The sequence below is a fragment of the Molossus molossus genome, unplaced genomic scaffold, assembly GCF_014108415.1.
Source record: "Molossus molossus isolate mMolMol1 unplaced genomic scaffold, mMolMol1.p scaffold_m16_p_17, whole genome shotgun sequence".
Classification (NCBI taxonomy): Eukaryota; Metazoa; Chordata; class Mammalia; order Chiroptera; family Molossidae; genus Molossus; species Molossus molossus.
Window position 1 is genome coordinate 40,917,151 of NW_023425352.1, and position 18,826 is coordinate 40,935,976.

Sequence of the window (18,826 nt, forward strand, 5' to 3'; positions counted from 1 at the left end):
AGTTACACATTTCCAAACAGTATATAACAGGGCATATTTCCAGACAGGGTTTGACAAAGGAACAGAACATTAGAAATTTAGACCCTCCAAAAAGTCTAGGATGTGTAAGTTCCTCACCAAAGCATTAAGCACCATTATTAGTAATGATCAGTGGGACTATTAAGAATGTCTGATGTTTGATGTACCATCGGTTGCCTCTTTCCTATAATAAGGGGGCTTTCAATAGACAACTTAAAAACCTGGCCTTTGCAGGAGTCCCATTGTTAGATTTTCTCTCTCTTGTCCTTAGCTCTAACTTCTCTCTACAAGGAGGTAGAACCAGGGCACAAAAATATAAGAACAAGTATTTTTCTGTAATACTTTAATGTGATTTGCAGAACTGTCTCGCATTTGAAATCTGAGCACGATTCAAGGCTATTCCAAGTAAAATATGGTTTTGGATGTTGTTTTTTGTTGTTAGTAAACAAAATAAATTTGTATATATTTATGTATATGTATGATTTATTCACATGTACATTATGTAAAAAAATATATATATATACATGTGAGTCATTAACAGTTTTTTAAACCACAATTAGAGACTGTATTTTCTTTTTTTTTTTTATCCTCACCCGAGAACATTTTTCCATTTTTTGTTCAGATTGAGTGGGAGGGAGGGAGGGAGGGAGGGGGAGAGAGAGAGAGAGAGAGAAACATTGACATGAAAGGGACACATCGAGTGGCTGCCTCCCACACGACCCAACCAGGGCCGGGGACAAACTGCAAATGAGGTACATGCCCTTAGCAGGTACCGAACCCAAGTCTCTCTGGACTGCAGGCTGACACTCTAACCGCTGAGCCAAACTGGCCAGGGCAGAGACTGTATTTTCTAATTAACTAGTTTTCTAGTTAAAATAAGGGCAAAGAAATCTCATTTATCCATATATACCAATACTTAGAAAACTCTACATGACGAATATTGTCAGAAGCAATATTCTAAAAGCCCAAATTAGAAAATTTAAATAAAGCACAGTCCTTCTAAAATGGGGCTGTGACTTGGGAATTGTTCTTCCCCCAATCATTAAACTAGTTAAATTGTTATAGTCTGCTACTAGAGAATTGGATGGTTGTTAATCAATTTTATATTATCTTAACATTTATTTGAATGCTTCCTGTGTGCCAGAGATTGCTATCCATTTTACATGTGTCATTTTGCTTGTTTGTCATAGAAACTAGGTATGAAAGTAGTAATACTTACATGAAAGAAAACTGAGATTAGGAGAGAAAAACAAGTGTTTTGCTTTAGGTCATATGGCAAGTATGTGAAGACACTTAAAAAGCCTTACTTTTTAACCATTATTGCCAAGTCAAAGACTGAAATCTTTCTCTTTATTGCTTAACTATACCTGGACAAAGGAGCTGCTAACTTGGTTAGTTAATTCTTGTCAGGAAGAGAAGCATTGCACCAGCTTTGGAAAAAACAACAAAACCAAAAATGAAAGTACTAAAGTAGACTGGAAGACTTGGAAGGAGGAGACCCGAGTTTTGTACTTGGCTCACTTATGTAGTCATATCACTTTGTCAGGAAAGCCTTTTCCTACCACGTCCTCTTCTTGTTTGTCTCTATTAGGACACTGAACTTATTGCTAAAATTATTGCATAGCAATAATTCTAAGGTGTACATCATTTTTATTTTAACATTTCTAAAATCTGGATGCATCTTATATTGATGGTATCTTAAAATTAAGTGTCAGTAGTCCTCCTTAATTATTGGATGACAATAAAATAAGGATGATGTCTCAGATTTGATGGAATGCAGTATTTGTTTATACATGTTCCTATGAAAATGTTTACGTCATCCCCATGGTTGTCAGTACCAGGGATATACAATGATTTTCCGATTTCTAGTCCAATCCTCTTTTAAGCTCCAGTCCTGTATGTTGAACTAAAATTTCCCTTGCTATCAATCACATTGATCACGGATTCTGTATGTCTACTTCCCAAATCAACTTAACCTTCTAGTGTTCTGTCATCTCAGTAAATGGCATTTACGTTTGTACTTTTGTGAAGCTAAAAATCCAGAAATTTCAACTGGCAGGATTTGAATCCCAGTTCACCCTAAACATACTAGTAGTGTGAGCACACAGTGAAGTGAGTCACCTATACTCTTCATTTGTAACATGAGAAGCATAAGCACACTCACCTCTGAGGATTGTTAGGACAATAAAATGTCAAGTAAATGCCAGCTGCCACTAATCTTCATCAGACATATGTGTGACCTCTCTCCTTACTCCACACATGTAATTAGTTCACTATCACATCCTGTGATAAGTGGACCCTTCACAATATCTCAAATCTGTCCACTTTTATCTTGTCACTTCTCCAGGCCAAGCCCCTCTTTTTCTTGTCTGTACTGTCTTGTAGCATCTCCTGTTTCCCATCTCTAATCCATTCAGTACTTAGACCAGTAGAGCCATCTTTTAAATCAGATCATGCCACTTCTTCAAACCCCTCTTGATGCACTGGTATAAAACCTTAGATCCTTAACATGGGTGTATTGTTCTCAGTTGTGTGCCTGCCTCTGCCTACTTTTTCAACCTCACTTTATGCCACTCCACCTCACAGTGCCACTCATTTCTCCCAAAGTTCCCACTCAGATTTCAGCTTAGGTCCCTCTTCCTCAGAGACATTCCCTGACCTTTCAAACTAAATAAGATTCTTCAGTCCTAATATATAGTTCTTTATATTGGATTTATGCCTCTTATACTTGGAGGTGAGGGAACAAGGTAATTTCTTCCCAATTGAAGGTGAAGGAACAAAGTAATTTCTCCAGGGTCGTAGAGCTAGTTATGGTGAAACTGGAATGCCAACCCAGGACTGGTCAACTCTAAAGCTGTGTCATTGCCACGATCCTTCCTTTGCTTCCTTGATAGCAGAAAAGAGCATGTTCATCAACCTGCTAGGCTTCCAAATACAGCCTGACTGTTCTTCTTTCTTTTTATTTATTTTTTTTATTTTATTTTTTTATCCTCACCCGAGGATATTTTTCCATTTTTTGTACAGATAGAGTGGGAGGGAGAGAGAGGAAGGGAGAGAAACATGGACGTGAAGGGACACATCGAGTGGCTGCCACCCGCACGACCAACCAGGGCCGGGGACAAACTGCAACCGAAGTACGCGCCCTTAGCGGGAACCGAACCCGGGTCTCTCCAGACCGCAGGCCGACGCTCTAACCGCTGAGCCAAACTGGCCAGGGCTGTTCTTCTTTCTTCATTGAACCTTTGGATTGTTCCTTAAATAGCCGTCTCTCTGTGACCTTTTCTTCTCCCAAACTAGATTATGTACCTGCTGAAGTAAGACCTGTTTCTTAGATATTATATACCTAGTACTTATATAAACTACCTTGCCTATAGTAGATACTCATTAAATATTTTTGTCTTAGAGATGTTAAAGAAAACCTATTTTAATACATTTAATTTTTTCAAGGTTTGGAGATGTCTCATGAAGGAATTTAATACCATATTCCCCACTCTTCTTCAAATAAGTGACAGAGTACATTTTGTTATCTTTTTTATGCTAATGCAGTCTTTTATTTATATTCTCTCCATTAATAACTAATATTTGAGAACATTTACAATATTAACGGAGCTTAATCTAAGAGAAGTTCAATTTACATTTTTCAAAATATTTTGATACTGGATATTAATGAGAAAGATAATTATGGTCAAAACTATTATGTCAAAAAATTATAATAAACGTTTGATGTTAGTCTACATTTTGTGATGTAAAGTTCTCTGGTTGTAAGATAGAACATTTGGTTTATTTCACCTAATGAGAATATCACTTTTTTTGTTGTTGTTAATCCTCACCCCAGGATATTTTTTTATTGATTAGATAAAGTGGAAGGGAGGGAGGGAGGGAAGGAGAGAGAGAGAGAAACATCAGTGTAAGAGAGACACATCTTGATTGATTGCCTCTTGCATGACCGTGACTAGACCAGGTATGGAGCCCATAACCAAAGTACATGGCCTTGATTGGGAATCGAACCCTCGACCCTTAGGTCCACAGGCCAATGCTCCAGCTGCTAAGCCAAGCCAGTGAGGGCACTAGTGGGAATATCTTTTAATGCTGGCATGGCTTCTTCTTGGCATTTCTTCTTCGGTTGATTTTTTGCATAGTTATCTGTGATTGTTCGAATGGAGTTGAATAGCCAGGTACTCATCATTTTTACTCCAAATAAGAGTACGTACCCTATTGCTGTAGTAATGAAGAGGTAGACGGGCAGTGCAACTGCCCAATACTTTGGAGGCCAATAGGTTAAGCCTAAGGAGTTTAGCCAAGATTCAGGAATAAAAGCCCACACGGTATATGGTATGAAACCAAATTGGGAGTTTAAGAAAAGAATGAAGCCATAAATCGCTCTTTCTGGCAATGGTGACGGTGAATTTTCCATTTCCCTGTGGCTTTTAAGAATCTGAGCTCCAGGCTGCTGCACAGACCCCCTACCCGAGAGCCCAGGGTGCCAGAGAGGAAAAACTGAGTAGAAGGCTGAGTGATGATGGCACCCCCGCCGGCCTCAGGCCACATTTTTGTTTTCATATTTTGAGTTGAACTGCCTAAAATGGTTTTATTGTGCTGTTTCACTGGAAAAAAAGAATTAACGTAACGTATTTTGTATTGTTTCAGGAATTAAGTGATTTACAACGTGACCCACCTGCTCACTGTTCAGCTGGCCCTGTGGGAGACGACTGTAAGCTTTGCTTTATTGCTAGCATTTTGCTACCATTAATGACATAGGTTTGACCATTTGTTAATGACTCCAAAACTCCTTTGTTTGTTTCAGTGTTCCACTGGCAAGCAACTATTATGGGGCCTGTAAGTATGATTCATATATATGAAATTAACCCCCTCAGCCATACTTCATTCTTGCCATTTCACCTTTGATCAGATGTTTGTGGCTAAGGTTGAATTTTCTTGTATCTGAATCACTCAGGAAGCAAAATGTGATTTAAAAGGTTTATGATAATTTTCTACAGCACTGATGGCAAATACTTGCTAGAATCACTGTGATGTGTTTTCGTTTGCCAAATCTTTGATCATTACACATAGTAATGGATCACCCACAATTTGCAGCTAGGCTGTTTATCTTTTTTTCTTTTTCTTAGACACAAAAAGCCAGTTGTTCAGAACGAAGCATAATTATTCTCATATCGACAGTTTTAGTAGGTCAGAAATAGGTCTAATTAACCCAATAATGGAATTCCTACAAGTAACAAGTTACCAGTTGGCAATAAGTTTTATCACTTCCTGTTTGTGAGAGAGAACAGTCTGCCTTGGCCACCTGAGTTTGCTGTTTTTAGTTTTGTTGGATTATCCTGAAGTCACAATTACCTGCTATTTTACGAGTGGCTTCTCTTAACACTTAATATCTTTAAGATTATTTCTTTCGACACCCGAGAGGCAGTTAAGACTAGAAAGAGGTTCTCCTTTCTGTGAGCAGAAATTTGATTGCACGAGAATGGGCACTGACAGCTCAAATCTGCTTTCTGGGAAACAGAAACATGTTTCCGTGAACATCATTCTCTCCTCGCTCCCCCAGAAGAGCTTTATCGAGGAAGCGATAGAGTTTTTAATCATATCGCCTTGTGTTTCACTTAAAAAACAACAACAAAACAATTACTGAGAGAAGGAATTCTGGACAAGTGTCTCAATTACTAAATTGTTAAGTTAGCCTTTTAAAGGGTGAAATGCAACATATTTATTTAAATAACAATGTTTAAGAAGAATCTGGTTATTTGTTTGTTTTTCATTGCTAACTAAGAACTTTCAAAATACTATCATTTAAAGTCCCGTCCTTACCACTTGAATTATAGCCCTTCAAAAATATTTCTTAGGTGAATTACATGTAGTAAATGGTTATAATTATGTTACTCATAATCCCTTTATTTTAGTAGCGTAAACATGTCACTGTATAGTATCATTTGTATATCAAAACAGACCATGACTGTCAGTTGTAATTTACTTATGTTTTCTACATTCCTTATAATTTTTGACGAACTAGAATTAAACATTACATATAGTAAGAATAATTATACAGTGCAGTCCTCTAATATACATGCAGAAACTTAAGAAAGAAGTAATGATAGTCTTGCTGTCATAACCCAAATGTTAATATAACATGATACATTTAATGAAATATAAAAGAATTAAAATATAATATTAGGTATTATTGCTACCTTTTAAAAAATTATCTTTTTCTCCTTGCTTGTAACATATTTTCTAATTGCCATAAAGACACATGTTAAATTTCTCTTGTTGATTCCTAATTTTATAATTCCATGAATATTGAATGTATTAGTTTTGTTGGGAGCTTTTCTTTTACATTTTCACATTATTTTATAAACTATCACTGCTTGAAGATTCGAGGTCTGACTTGTGTAATACTAGCCCTTCGCCTTTCCTTTTCGTAACTTGTCCTCTTCAGTTCATCTCCATTCTTGCCCCATAGAGGACCATCAGAACTGCAGTTACATAAATTAGAAGATAAATGCTAGCCCCAGCCCTTTATTAATACTGATTACTGCTGCAGGAAATATTTCTTCTCTCATAGCAGTTTTCTGTGTGGACTGATGTTTACAAATCTGTGCCTGTAAACAGATATGTTTGGGCAAGTCACACCACTGTGTGTGTCCTATTTTTGTTGTTGTTTTGTTTTAAACTCTATGATGTCGACATGATGTTTGGAAAATCCTCCTTTATACCTGCAAAGAAAAACCTGTTTTTAAGGTAAATGATTTGAACTTACGACAAAATGATGGCACATTTTTCAAACTGACATATTGGGGGTTGGGGGTGGAGGACCATTTTAGGTTATCAAATAAATGTGGTAATCAAACACTGATGCAGATCCTTTGTCATTTCAGCCTGATAGCGCATATCAAGGTGGAGTCTTCTTTCTCACTGTACATTTTCCGACAGACTATCCTTTTAAACCACCAAAGGTATTTTTATTTTTATGATTAATGTGACTCCTATGTCCGGGATACTTTTATTATGTCTGAGACAGGTTAGCATTATGTCTGGGACAGGTTAGCTTGTTCAACTGTTCTGTAAAACTACTGACTCTAAAATATGCTTTCTACTCAAATAATTGTATTTTGTTTGTAAAACAAAAGGCAGTATTTGTTATGCTGTAATTAGGCTCCTTACTTTCTTTTCCTTTTCATTAGATCTCTGTAGTTTGTGTTTTATGGTCAAGAATCAGACTTTTCCATTTAAGGGATTATCTTCCCAAAGTTGATTCTTTTCTCTCAGTTTTAAGCTTTCAGCAAGCATTTATTGAACGCCTACCATGTTCTGTTACATTGGGCAATACAAAAGTAAAAGTGACAATCCCTTCATTTAGTGTGGTAGGAAGGGTAAAAACATGTTCTTAGTTTAATTTAGATTACACCGGGAAACAAGTAATGGGGAGAAAATCATTAACACATTCTGTCATTCAGGAAATAATTAAAACAATTTTTTTTCAAATTATAAGAGAAGGTTTATTTAGGAAGTTAAAGAGGTAGTAGAAGTGAGGCAGCTGGGCTGCAACGGCTCAGGAAGCAAGTAAGAAGCAAAAGAAGAGTCCTTGGAGCTTAGGAGAGAGAAGGGGGAACTTAACTTGCCTGGGGGGAGGGGAAGGTACAGGTGTGCTCCGGAGAGGGAGAGCATACAGGAACTAATTATTTTAGATTTTTAAAAACACCTGAATAACATTACATATGTATGAAATGATATAACAAAAACTCTTGTGGAAGATTAGGATTCTTGGTGGATTTCTTAGGACAAGTTACAAACTGAGGCCCCTCAACTTTCCCCTAGAACAGAGGCAGCACTCTATTTTTAGATCCTAGCGCCTCTTGCAGGTATCACTGACCATCAAATTAAGAAAAGGATTATTACTTTGAGGGATCATCAGAGCCATGGTTAATTACTTCAGTGCCGCTCAGCCAGTCATATCAGCTATTATACACTTATTTATTGCACTCCCCAAAATATTTCTGTTTCTTGCTGGAGGTGGGGGTTCGAGGGGGAGTGGGAAAACTGACTTTATCTGCTTTCACATTCCCAGTAGCAAAAACTTTGTGCGCACAAAGTAGATCTTCATTCCATGTGGGTTGAATACATTTTTCTACTGTGGTCACTTAAAACTGAAGACATTTTGCCCTAGAGCACATTGGTTCTTTTATGTTCATTGTTCTTAGATTGTCATATTTTTATTTTGTTTTATATTTAGATCGCTTTCACAACAAAAATTTACCATCCAAACATAAACAGTAATGGAAGTATTTGTCTTGATATCCTGAGGTCACAGTGGTCACCAGCTCTGACTGTATCAAAAGGTAATTTCATTTATCGGATATATGACAGTTGATAATACTGAGACAAGAAAAATACAGCAGAAGTATCCAAGGACCAAAGTTTTAGACAACCAAACTACTGTGTCTTCTCCTGCTTTGATTTTGCTTTGCTCTCATAGCTCTTATATGTATTCTCTTGAGGTTTTAGCAGTTAGCTTGGTGGGGGTGGTTTTGGTGGGCAAATCTAAGTGATGAAATGAGAGAAATTTAAAATGTTAAGAGCTAGAAATTCGGGGATAAAGTCTCTTGCCATTTTACCCTTTAGGTTTGATTTTATCTTTAAAAAGAGAGAGAGCAGAACTAAATATATGATTTTTGAGCCAGTTGTCCAGTTTATTAAATGGAATTATTGACATAATGATTGAAACTTTACATCTGTTTTACTTCATGTAAGAAGAAATATTAGATTAGACTGATAAATAAATGATTTAAATTGAATTTCACACTTTAGAATAATGCAAGACAACAACATATTACTCTAAACCAGCGATTTTCAACCTTTTTCATTTCATGGCACAAATAAACTAAAAATCTGTGGCACACCAAAAAACATTATATTTCTTGCCAATCTGACAAAATAAACCAGGTATAATTTTGATTCATTCACACCAGATAGCTGTTGTTGTGTTGGCTGTTGTCATTTTTTTTATTTGACAGTCTAAGGGAAAAGAGCTCAGTGCCCCTGGCTAAATAGTCAAGTATTGCATGTTTTCAAAATTCTTGCAGCACACTGGTTGAAAATCACTGCTCTAAATTTTGAGTTATCGATAGTGTTGTCACAATGACCGGTACATACTCCATATGGACTCTTCCAATAATCTGTAACATTGTTCTTTGCTACATGATCAGATGTGTACATCTGAGGCCCTTTTTGTTTCTGTAGGCAATTCCATTTGCTCTGCCAGCCCTCTTAATTCATGTCTTGTTTCTCTAACAGAAGAGAACCTGGCGGTTGGAAAATATTGTTTTGAGTTAGAAGCATCTGATCCTAAAGTAACTTGGTAGTTTTTCCTTTTTATAAAATCTAAGGAAATTGTTCCTTTTAAAGGATTCAGAGAAGGATCCATAAAAAAAAATTTTTTTTAAATTAATGCTACCTTAATATATGACATTTTATTATTTAAATCCTCACCTGAGGATATTTTTCCATTGATTTTTAGAGAGAGTGGAAGGGAGGGAGAGGAAGAGAGAGAGAAAAAACAAACATCAATCTCAGAGAGACACATCTACTGGTTACCTCCTGCACACATCCTGACCAGGGCCAGGGACCAGACCTGCAACCCAGGTATATGTCCTTGACCTGGAATCGAACCCTTTGATGCATGAGTCGATGCTCCAACCACTGAGCCATACCAGCCAGGGCATGACTTTTTTTGCCCAGCCGGTGTCACTTAGTGAATTGAGCATTGTCCCATGGACTGAGAGGTCTCAGTTTGATTCCCTGTCAGGTCACGTGCCCAGGAGGCAACCGATCAATGTTTCTCTCTCTCATCAATGTTTCCATCTCTCTCTCCCTTCCTCTCTGTCTAAAAAAAAATCAATAAAAACATATTAAAAAAATAAGATAAAATAAAAGTAATGAGGTGTATAGGAAACAAAGTCTACAGCCATAATTATTTCAAGTATTAGATAATTAATAGCCCTTTAGGTCAGTTGGTTATTTGTGAATAGCAGTTTTTCTGACCTAAAATGTTTGCATTAAATGTTCATGTAGATTCTAGTGTCTTTTTAAAAATATTTCACATAGTGTAACTGTTATGCACTAGATGTAGGAAAGATTCTGTGTCAAATGGTTATTCATTACTCCCTGGAATGGTATCACAAAATATAATTCATTTGGCATAAGCAGCTAAATACTTACACATGTAAAAGAAGTGGCAGACTGCACATGTTGAGCATTATCTTCTGACATTGGTAGCTGTTTATAAAGAATAACCAGCATTGTTACCTTCTGATATCTGTCCTTTAAGAACAGTTTCAAATAGCCTCAGTTTCCTCCTATATAAAATGGGGTTTGTAAGAGTATTACCACATAGTGTCACTGCATCTAGCACATAGTAAGCACCCAAATGAATGTCAACATTTCTTTTACCTTATCTGAAAACATTTGATTTTTGTGCATAATAATGAAATCGGGACTCATGGCTCTGGATAGTAGGACTAGGGAGATAAGGAACTTGCCTTTTGCTTATTTTGTAAGGTAGCTTATAAAATACAGGTATTTTATTTTAAATGTCTTATTTTGATTTTTCTCATGAGTCTAGTCTGGAAACTTCCTGGAGACATGAGCACAGATAATTGCAGTTTAATGTACAATGAAAGATAAGGAAGATGAATTAAATATTAGTTTTTTGTTTTTTACATTTTTTTCTTTATTGATTTTAAAGAGAGAGAGGAAGGGAGAGGGAGGGAGGTAGAGAGAGAGAGAGAAAGAAACATGGATGAGAGAAAACATCAATTGGCCACCTCCTGCATGCCCCCCCCCCCAGGATTTGGCCCACAACTGGGCATGTGTCCTGACTGGGAATCAAACTGGTGACCTCTTGGTGCATGGGTCAATGCTCAACCACTGAGCATCACTGTCTGGGCAAATATTAGTTTTAATATTAGTGCCCTTAGTACCCCCTCTTTGTGTCATTTAAGAATCAACTTTACTTTATAAATTCACCCGTGGATTTTGAAGAATAGGAAAAGATAAAGGAACATAGTAGAAGAGGAGGAGGCTGAAGATGGAAGGTTGTTTCAAAGATTCCACAGACCCCCCTCAGAAGTAGTGGCATGCAACTGAAGCAGACAAATGAGGAACCAGAGTCCTTGTTCCCTCTTTTTTCAGATACTTAGATTTTTTGTGTGTGTGTAGCTATCTGCATTAGTATTTGATGTAATGTGGCAAGAAACAACTACTTTTAAAATTTTCATCTACATTTTAAAATATACAAGTTATATCATAACTATTCACATTATTTTTACATGCATGTGATACTTATAATGTACATGGAATAAAAGAGTCATTGCCCTGGTTGGTTTTGCTCAGTGGTTAGAGCATTGGCCCACAGACCAAAATATTACGGGTTCGATTCTGGTCAAGGGCACTTACCTCAGTTGTAGTTCTATTTCTGGCCCTGGTTGGGGTCTTGCAGAAGGCAGCCAATGGATGTGTTTCTCTCACATCAATGTTTCTCTCCTCCCACTCCGACCCTCCCACTCTATAGGAAAATCAATGGAAAAATAACCTCAGAGGATTAAAAAAAAAAAAAGAGTCATTAAGAAAATCTTACAAATCTTCCTTCTTTGTAGACAGTCTATAGCACTAAGCCAAAGTAAAAAAGTACATGAGCACAGTGTCCAAATGGTTTGGACGGCTAACTGTCATCAGATTGCTTTACTTAGAATTGATTCAAAACAGAATATCATGTTAGATAATAATTCTGTTTTTTGCATTAAAATAGAATAAAAAATGGACAGTTTTCTCATTAAAGTAAAAAACTATCTCTAAGAGACATCTCACGTTAGGATGCTATTATAAAAATTTTTTGAGTATGTACCATTTGAGGGAGTGTGTGTTACCAAAAATATTTTTGTAGAGAACACTTGAGTTTCTTTTTTTTAATTTTTTTTTCTTTTCTTTTATTTTTTTAAATTTTTATTGTTGAATGTAAAATGTATTACAGATGTTCCATATTTTCCCCCCATTGACCCCCTCCTCCCCACTCCCACCACCCTCCCGCCTTTTCCCACACTATTGTCTGTGTCCATTGGTTATGCATATAAGTTCTTTGGTTTGTTTCTTCCCACCCCCCCAACCCCTTTCCCTTTGAGGTTTGTCAATCTAGCAACCAATTTGTACTTCTTAATCTCTTCACCTTTTTCACTCATTCCCCCAAACCCCCTCCCATCTGGCAACCAACAAAATGTTCTCTGTATCTGTGAAAATGTTTCTGTTCTACCTGTTCATTTTGTTTGTAGATTCCATTGTTGATAGATATGTATTCATTGCCATTTTGTTTGTTCATATATTTTATCTTTTTCTTCAAAAAGACCCTTCATCATTTCATATAATAATGGTTTGGTGGTGAACTCCTTTAACTTTTTCTTGTCTGAGAAAGTCTTTATATGGCCATCGATTCTAAATGACAGCTTTGCAGGAGAGAGTAATCTTGGTTGTAGGTTCATGCTTTTCATCTCTCTGAATATTTATTGCCATTCCCTTCTGGCCTGCAGTTTCTTTTGAGAAATCAACTGACAGCCTTATGGGAACTCCCTTGTAGGTAACTAGCTGCCTTTCTCTTGCTGCTTTTAAGATTCTCTCTTTGCAGAAGTATATGGAGAAAAAAAAAAAAAAAGATTCTCTCTTTGTCTTGAACCTTTTACATTTTGATGATCATGTGTCTTAGTGCGGGCCTCTTGGGGTTCATCTTGTTTGGGACTCTCTGTGCTTCCTGGACTTGTGTGTCTGTTTCCTTCATCAAGTTAGGAAAGTTTTCTGCCATTATTGTTTCAAACAGGTTTTTGATTTCTTGTTCTCTCTCTTCTTCTTCTGGCACCCCCAAGATGCGAATGTTGGCACACTTGAAGTTGTCCCAGAGGCTCCTTACACTAGCCTCATTTTTTTGGATTCTTTTTTTTTTTTGCTGTTCTGATTGGGCGTTTTTTGCTTCCTTATATTCTAAATCGATGGTTTGCTTCTTGGATTTACGTATGCTACTATTGAATCTGTGTAAATTATACTTTATTTCAGTTAATGCCTCCTTCAATTCTGACTGTGCATCCATCATTTCTGACTGGTCCTTTTTTATGCTCTTGAGGCCCTCACTAAGTTCATTGAGCATCCTTATAAATAGTATTTTGAACTCAGCATCTGTTAGGTTGCTTATCTCCATTTCGCTTAGTTCTTTTTTGGGTGTTTTGTTCTGTTCTTTCATTTGGGACCTGTTTCTTTGTCTCCTCATTTTGGCTGCCTCCCTGTGTTTGTTTCAGTGTATTACTTAACGAGAGGTATGGGGCTAGCTGAGACCATACCTCATTCTGCTCGTTTGAAAGAATTTAGGAAAAGCCTGAAGCAGGATCCAAGACAGGCCAATCCTATGGTTAAGCAAGTGGCAACAGCTTGGGTGGGCTTGAAAGTTGGGTGGGACGGGGCCTCAGGGAGTCACCTGGGCGGGGCTACCAATGTGAGCCAGGTTGCTGGAGTCCCAGGTATGGTGGCTGTCTGCCACCCCCGGGAAGGGCTCACCAAGGGAACAAAGGCCTCTGACAGCACGTTTGTCCTGGAGAAAGCCCCCTCTCCAGCCCTTGCTCCAGTGCCAAACAGCTCAGTTCTTCCCTGTACGTCTCTGGTGCCCCTCGAGCTGCCTCCCCTCCAAGCTTAGAGGGAGTGAGTCTGATAAGTCCGTGCGCGGGCCCTTTAAGAGGAGCTGCCTGGGCCCTGGCCGGTTTGGCTCAGCGGTTAGAGCGTTGGCCTGCGGTCTGGAGAGACCCGGGTTCGGTTCCCGCTAAGGGCACGTACTTCGGTTGCAGTTTGTCCCCGGCCCTGGTCGGTCGTGTGGGTGGCAGCCACTCGATGTGTCCCTTTCACGTCGATGTTTCTCTCTCTCTCTCTCTCTCCCTCCCACTCTATCTGTACAAAAATTGCAAAAATGTCCTCGGGTGAGGATAAAAAAAAATAATAATAAAATAAAATAAAATAAATATTAAAAAAAAAAAAAAAAAAAAGAGGAGCTGCCTGGGGTTCCAGCCGCCTCAGCTTCCCTGAGGTTCCTGCTGGTTTTTCCAGCCAGAAGTTATAGGGACTCTCTTCCTGGCACTGGAACCCTGAGCGGGGCACCTGGTATGGGACAGGGATCCCTCAGTCCTCAGGAAGGACCTTCCCAGCCGAGGTATCCTCCTGATTTTTATCCGCCACACGTGGGTGTGGGACCAGCCCCTCGTGCCTCCACCCCTCCTACCAGTCTGGATGTGGCTGCTGCTTTAATTCTGTAGTTGTACGACTTCCATTCAGCTCGATTTCAGGCGGTTTTGAATGATGGTTGTTCTGTAGTTTAGTTGTAACTTTGATGTGGTTGTGGGAGGACGTGATACCATGTTTACCTACGCAGCCATCTTGACCGGAAGTCCCAAGAACACTTGAGTTTCAAGGTTGTAATACCTACTTAAAGGTTCACATTTGTAAAATAAATAGAAATTCAAGTAGAATTTAAAAGTTACAATAATTTTGTATTATATACATTGTATGGTGGTTTTAAAATTTAAAAAATTAAAAATACTTGCTACCAGCTATAGTCTAAAATGTAATTTAATATTGTGTTTTCTTTATAAGTTCATTGTCTATATTAATTGAAATTTTTTATGTAATTGTATAAAGAAGAAAGATCATTATCTAATATGATGTTCTCTTTTTGATCTAGTTTTATTGTCCATATGTTCTCTACTTTGCGATCCTAATCCAGATGACCCCTTAGTACCAGATATTGCACAAATCTATAAATCAGACAAAGAAAAGTAAGTGTTTACTTATGTTTATTTCTGTTTGGGTATGTTTCTTTGTAGTCTACCAAAATATAAGTATTACCACTATATTTATAAGTACATTTAGTTATGCTTATCATACTTACATTAAGTTTATTTTTCTTTCTTGTGGAGTAAACCTTTTTTTAAAAACTCTTATTACTGTTTTGTTTTGTTTTTTAAATCTTGTTCCTTTTCACATACTGATTAATTATTTTTTAATAGTACAAGTTCTGCATTTGCACAGTATGTTGTGTTTTTGGTAGGAAAGAACTATCTATAATTCTAGAGAGTAAATTTAAAATGAAAGATTTTGATAATCAGGAAGTATTGGATATTACATTCCTTATCTTCTCCATGAAGAGAAGTTATCCCTAACCCCCTAAACTGATCTAGTTTTCAAGCTGCTTCATCTTCCAGGTATCGTCGATTCATTTGCCTTTTACAAATAATGCTCATTGCCTTTATAGATTTTTATTAGAAAACATTTTTTTTCATTTTGTCGTTTATAATTTAGGTATGTTTTTAGGTTGTAGAGAAATCCATGTTTTCTGTTTTATTTATGCATAAGGCTAAGTCATATTGACCCAGTAGTTGGTATATGTACGATTATTGCAATGAAGCATAGGAAATAGAGTACTGTTTTATAAAGATCTTCTAAAAGATTCAATTTGTATGTTTTTACTATATCCCTTTTGTATGCCTACAGATACAACAGACATGCAAGAGAATGGACTCAGAAATATGCAATGTAAAATCAAAAAAATTTTCATATATACCAGAGTACTGTAAAATCTAGGTTTTTTTCAATATTAGCAGTAAATTGAGCACTGTTTACTGTCTCATTGTACCATGAAATCCTTTGATTTTTATCCATTTTAAATGTATTTCTGAAGCAAGACAAACAGACTTCCAAAAATACCCTTAAGACTGTGATGAGAGCATTTATCATTTTGTATGCATTGAGAAAGACATTTATTATGGTTTTTAAGATACTTGGACATCTGCATCTTCAGCTTACAAGATCTACAATGCATCTGAAAAGCAACCAAATTATTTTTTGCTGAAACTAGATGTTTTTACATGAGAAATACTGTATGTGTTGTCTACGTCGTCAGTTTTATAAATCTGTATTCAGATTTCATTCTTTGTTAGCTCACTTTATAATTTGTATTTTTTTACTGTATAGACTAAATATATTCTATTTACATGTATGTCAACTCATTACTTTTTTCCTGTGAACAGTATTGAAAAAAACCGAACAGCTGATAATTAAATGAATTAACTGTCTGTCTGCCTTGTCTTAGGGTATTCTGTAGATCGATTGCAGATTTCTTAAACCTGAATGAACTTTACACTGTAATTCTCAGTATACTGATTATGGAGAAACACTTGTTTTGATTTTGTTATACTTGACTTAACTTTATTGCAATGTGAATTAATTGCACTGCTAAGTAGGAAGATGTGTAACTTTTATTTGTTGCTATTCACATTTGAATTTTTTTCTGTATAGGCAATATTATAATGACACCTTTTACAGATCTTAATGTAGCTTTTTCCATATAAATAAAATGCTTTTTCTACTATTTGTCTTGATTACTTAAAAAGATAAAATAATACTTTATAAGTAAGGATCAAAACTCTATGTAAAATTTTGCATGAAAATTAATTCCAAATTATGAGACTGAGGTCTGTTGATTTGGCTAATTAACCACCATTAATTATATAAATTTTATTGGTTTAGGTTTGTATGTGTTTGCTAAATTGTCAGTCCAAAGGATAATATAGATTGGTCCCTTGTTATAGAAGAGAATTTAGAATAAGTTAGGGTTTGTCTTGGATCATATCTAAAATGGATTATATACTGAAGTACTAAGATGTGTGTGTATTAAGTAGTGTCGCACACAATGAAGAAAAATCTTTATAGACCTGAAGAATAATTAAGTTAATTCATTAAAATGCTACTCTCTAGATGTAACTGATATTGTATTTCTTCATATTTTAAAATTTAGAATTTCTAAAATAGAATTTTAGTGCCATCACAGTTTGAAAAAGAACATTAATTTTTTTACGATATAGAAAATTCTAAAATGATGCCAGTTGAAAGTAGTTAAATAAGCAGGTTATCTTTGCCAATTTTAAAGAAAGCTCCAAAGTTCTAATGTTTTAAATTGGGAAAATACATCTCTAATTAATAGCATGCTTACCAAACTTGAGTGAGTGTCATTTTTAAGAAGAGTTGTAGCTCTTCTGATTATTGGAGTAGCTGTATAAGTGTGTAAGAATCTGTGGTGGGTGTAGTCATTAGCAAAGCATTTAAATCACTGAAGTATTTTACCATGGTTCATTATTATTAAAGCACAGAATAACCCGTTGTTAGAATATTCGCTTTTATAAATGAATGTAAAATAATTAAATGAATTGTGAAATGGATGTTTAAGAAAATATAGATTTAAAAAGTAATTATATTAAGTGATGTCTTGAAACAGCCATATCATGAAGAACACTACTTTACTAACTATATTATTATGAACTACATTCTCCCAGAATTTGAACACTCAATATCATTAGATTTTAGTATTCAGTATATTTTGATAGTGAAGGGTTTTGTTTCATGAATATCTTTCACTTTTTTATAAACTTTGATTTGTGTGGCATTTATTTTTGGAAGTGTCATTTTTTCTTTATTAAAGTTTTTGAAACTTGCCTAACTCTTGTTTGCCTTTGCTTACATCTGAGTTATACAGCCAGACTCCTGAGGAGTGAGCACAAGTTCATAACTAAAATCTTCAGAGTTCATCAGTGGCTTAATGATCATTGAAATCACCATTTGGTATGTTGTTTTTGCTTAATTCTAACAAAGAGTACATCATAACTTTTATAACTGTAAAGCCCAAGCCAAGGGCCTTCCTCTAATTAACCGTTAATTTAAGGACCTCCTTGGAGTGAAGGAAATGGGCAGACTTTTGGAGATTTATCATTTTATTAACTGTAAACTAGAACTTTTAACATTTTTTTCTTTAAAGCAGAAGTTTAATTGTAATTTAGGATCTTCCTTAAAGTCCTGGATCCTTTGAGATGTAGCTGAAAACTATATTCAAATTGTAATTGCCATGTATAATTAGCAATACAAGTTGTAAGGGCAACCTCATTCTCATCCCCCAGCTGTCAAATGTGTAGGATTCCTGAAATACAGGTTTACACATGCCTATGCAAGCCATATAGTACTGATTTTTGCTTTCAGTTACCCCCCCTTCCCGACCTGCCCAACCTTCCATGAACTTTGTTAGGAAAAATTAAAAATTTTCTTTGTAAATCACCGACTTATCCATTTCAAAGGATCAAAAGGTATTAAATGAGAAGAGAAACACATAAACACAGCACACAAGGGCAACTCTAAGAGTTAATATTTAAAAGAGTGACTTTTTAAAAACTTAATGCTAGAAACAATACCACATATAATTTTCCATACTCTTATTTGTTACAATGATCTGTTTATCTTTGTACATGATTCAATCATTGATATTTCACAGGACCCTGCCCTCTCATAGTTCTTTATTTTTTATGTTTTTAAAATAATTTTTTATTTTTTAATTACAGTTCACATGCAATATTATATTAGTTTCAGGTATACAACCCAGTGATTAGACATTTATATAACTTACAAAGTGGTCACCCAAATAAATATAGTACCTATCTGACACCATTTTAAAATAGAAACATTGGGCAAATTCATTTTTCTCTCAGATTCAAAGAAATTCCTGGTCATGAAGCTATTTATGTCATGTTTATTTATTAGTAGTCAACTTGAAATGGACTCAAAATCCAGTCCAGTGAATGATTTAAAAATTTGAATTCTGTAGTAGAATCATCAGTCCTGTCTCATTCTTATTAGGATCAGCCATGGAAAATGTGATTAATGCTTTAGTCATGGCCATATA

The 18,826-nt window shown here is 36.0% G+C and overlaps 2 protein-coding genes across 2 annotated transcripts in view; one reads left to right on the forward strand and one right to left on the reverse strand.

The window, feature by feature from the left end:
• UBE2D1 (ubiquitin conjugating enzyme E2 D1) overlaps positions 1–16,520 on the forward strand; it is a 39,242-nt gene extending 22,722 nt beyond the window's left edge. Inside the window, exons 2-7 of the mRNA XM_036265759.1 lie at positions 4,666–4,729; positions 4,823–4,854; positions 6,903–6,980; positions 8,258–8,363; positions 14,786–14,879; positions 15,595–16,520. Of these exons, the coding sequence (XP_036121652.1) occupies positions 4,666–4,729; positions 4,823–4,854; positions 6,903–6,980; positions 8,258–8,363; positions 14,786–14,879; positions 15,595–15,640 (420 nt within the window). The 3' untranslated portion in view covers positions 15,641–16,520. The remainder of the gene's footprint in view (positions 1–4,665; positions 4,730–4,822; positions 4,855–6,902; positions 6,981–8,257; positions 8,364–14,785; positions 14,880–15,594) is intronic.
• LOC118632644 (phosphatidylinositol N-acetylglucosaminyltransferase subunit P-like) lies at positions 3,713–4,432 on the reverse strand. The gene is made up of 2 exons (XM_036265872.1): positions 4,087–4,432; positions 3,713–3,807 (listed from the first exon to the last, which is right to left on the reverse strand). Exons 1-2 carry the CDS (start codon positions 4,430–4,432, stop codon positions 3,713–3,715), a joined length of 441 nt encoding a protein of 146 aa, XP_036121765.1.
• Positions 16,521–18,826: the final 2,306 nt, after the last annotated feature.

Excerpts from the sequence above, each read along its gene's own strand:
- LOC118632644 (XM_036265872.1), bottom strand. The coding sequence starts at position 4,432 with ATGGAAAATTCACCGTCACCATTGCCAGAAAGAGCGATTTATGGCTTC. Across the intron at positions 3,808-4,086 it reads ATTAAAAGATATTCCCACTA|GTGAAATAAACCAAATGTTC; the intron begins GTGCCCTCACTG and ends TATTCTCATTAG.